Genomic DNA, 2,227 nt, shown 5'->3' with positions numbered 1-2,227 from the left:
TTCCCCAAACAACAGCCCCACAACCCCCGCCGCCCCAAGCAGCAGCCCTACAACCCCCGCCGCCTCAAACAACAGCCCCACAACCCCCGCCGCTCCAAACAACAGCCCCACAACCCCCGCCGCCCCAAACAACAGTCCCACAACCCCCACCGCCGGTAACAGGTGAGCGAGTACCAACCACAACGAGTACAACAGCAGCACCAACATTACCAGCGGGCGCACCAGATGGACAAACAACTTTTAATCCCACCGGTACGTTATCAATATATATTTATATACTGCTTTTTTACTATGATCACTTTTGCACTACAAATTTTGCATCTACAAATAAAAAATGTTGCATTTTAACAGATCTAATATTTGGTGACGAACCGATTGTTGAAGATGGCTGTCCAGTGTTGCAATTAAGAAACGGTGAACTTGGCTGTACATCAGGAAACGCTACAGGGTCTTCGTGTATGTTTGAATGCTTTGAGGACGAGGGTTACGTTCCGTATCCAAGCACGTCATTCGAAACTAGATGTGACGGAACAGAGTGGAGTAAACCACTGCCATGCTGCGCACGTACGTGTTTACTTTAAATTTTATATAAAGTACTGTGGGGTAAGATTGGACACCTTTAACACATAGTATCCACATATTCTGATCATGTTTTAAACAATTAACAACGGTTTATGGAAGTCGCGAGAATACGGGTTAATAACTGTTTAAATGTTTTTTTTATTGCCAAATAAAATGAGCAAATAGAATAAAAAGGTGTCTACACCCCCCTTACTCTATTATTTAGTAGTTTGGTGTAAAATAATATACATGTGTTCTTACCATATTATAGCAAATAAAAAAAATTTAAAGAATTATTTAACCGTAGCCTCACGACTCCAAAAGAGCGTACTGTTAATTGTTAAAACACGCCGAGAAAATAGTTTATACTATGGGCTAGAGGTATCCACCTCCCCAACAGTGCAATCCATATAACTAAGCAATTGATTTCAGGCACTTGTCCTCCTTACGCAAGAACCGACGTCATTATTTTGCTCGGTATAACATCTCCGACAAATTGGCGCAGTGTCAGTGAGTTTGTTCAAGCAATAACGAGGTAAAAGCTTGGAATAAATTAGTTATAACATGGAATTATATATATTGCTATCTGTTTCAATGATAATTTGTGTATTTCGTAGCGGATTGCCCATACTACCGTTTTGCCATTCGGGTTAATTACTTTAATATGGATGAGGTCCTATCGAGAGGCACGACAAGGCCCTTTAAAATTTAACCAGAATTAGCCGAGTGCCCCAACACCAACCGCATATACCCTACTAGCTTTTAAGCTAAAATAATTCGTGTTCTTATAACCCATGCTATTCAAAAAAGTTTACTTTAGGCTATAATGATAATAATAAACATCATCCCAACGCAGTTCTTTCACTATTTCCAACGAGCAAGTGAACTTTGGGATCGTACGTTATCACAGCTCCGTTGATACTGCTTCTCAAATTCTACTCCGTTATTATCCTAACCATCCTGACCAAATACTTTTCGCAATCGCACGAATCCCGTTTGGAAACGGAGGTAGGTTAGATAATACAGTTGGATGGGGTGAGATGGGTTTTACATTCTATTTTCTCATTGCATTTGATAGTGAACAAAGAACATTCACAGAATTATAAAACCCCAACAAATCGCTGTGAATTGTTTAAAACTCGATCACGATATTTGTACGTTATGTGCTAAAATTTTCCTCCCCCACCCGCCCTACTATATTTGTTTTGCTTCATACACCTCGTACGAACTTACGAGTTCCTACATATTTAACTTTGAATGTGAATATTTGTAACACCCTACCTTCCACATTAGATTATAATGAAACATATGATTTTCAGGATCAAGGGCAGGGAAAGCAATGGGCTATACAAGCAATGCAATGTTGGTGGAAGCTAACGGAAATCGACCAGACGCCCCAAACATCGTGTTGCTTATAACAGATACAATGTCACAGGATAGTTTTACCTCAGAAGCAGCACGACTTAGATCCCAAACCGAAAAGGTTTGCTATATAGTTTGTATACTGTGAAGCGCTTGAACAAGTCCTTTATAGAAGTTAACCGTATAACATAGAGAATAGTAGGTGATTAATGCAAAATAACCCTGGTCGTATTGGCCTATTCTAGCCCAAATCTTAAGTCCCATGTTATGCTATAACGTGAGAACATATATATTTCATCAAATG

General features: G+C 39.8%; 1 protein-coding gene across 1 annotated transcript in view; it reads left to right on the top strand.

Moving 5' to 3' along the window:
- The window catches only part of LOC113474869, a 2,248-nt gene extending 142 nt beyond the window's left edge, over positions 1-2,106 (top strand). The window contains exons 2-6 of the mRNA XM_026837635.1: positions 16-252; positions 352-564; positions 943-1,096; positions 1,418-1,569; positions 1,881-2,106. Coding sequence (XP_026693436.1) covers positions 16-252; positions 352-564; positions 943-1,096; positions 1,418-1,569; positions 1,881-2,071 — 947 coding nt within the window. The 3' untranslated portion in view covers positions 2,072-2,106. The remainder of the gene's footprint in view (positions 1-15; positions 253-351; positions 565-942; positions 1,097-1,417; positions 1,570-1,880) is intronic.
- Positions 2,107-2,227: the final 121 nt, after the last annotated feature.

Source organism: Ciona intestinalis, chromosome 14 (assembly GCF_000224145.3).
Source record: "Ciona intestinalis chromosome 14, KH, whole genome shotgun sequence".
In the NCBI taxonomy this organism is placed as follows: domain Eukaryota; kingdom Metazoa; phylum Chordata; class Ascidiacea; order Phlebobranchia; family Cionidae; genus Ciona; species Ciona intestinalis.
The sequence above is the reverse complement of the archived record's forward strand: the minus strand, read 5'-3'. Positions and strand labels throughout refer to the sequence as shown.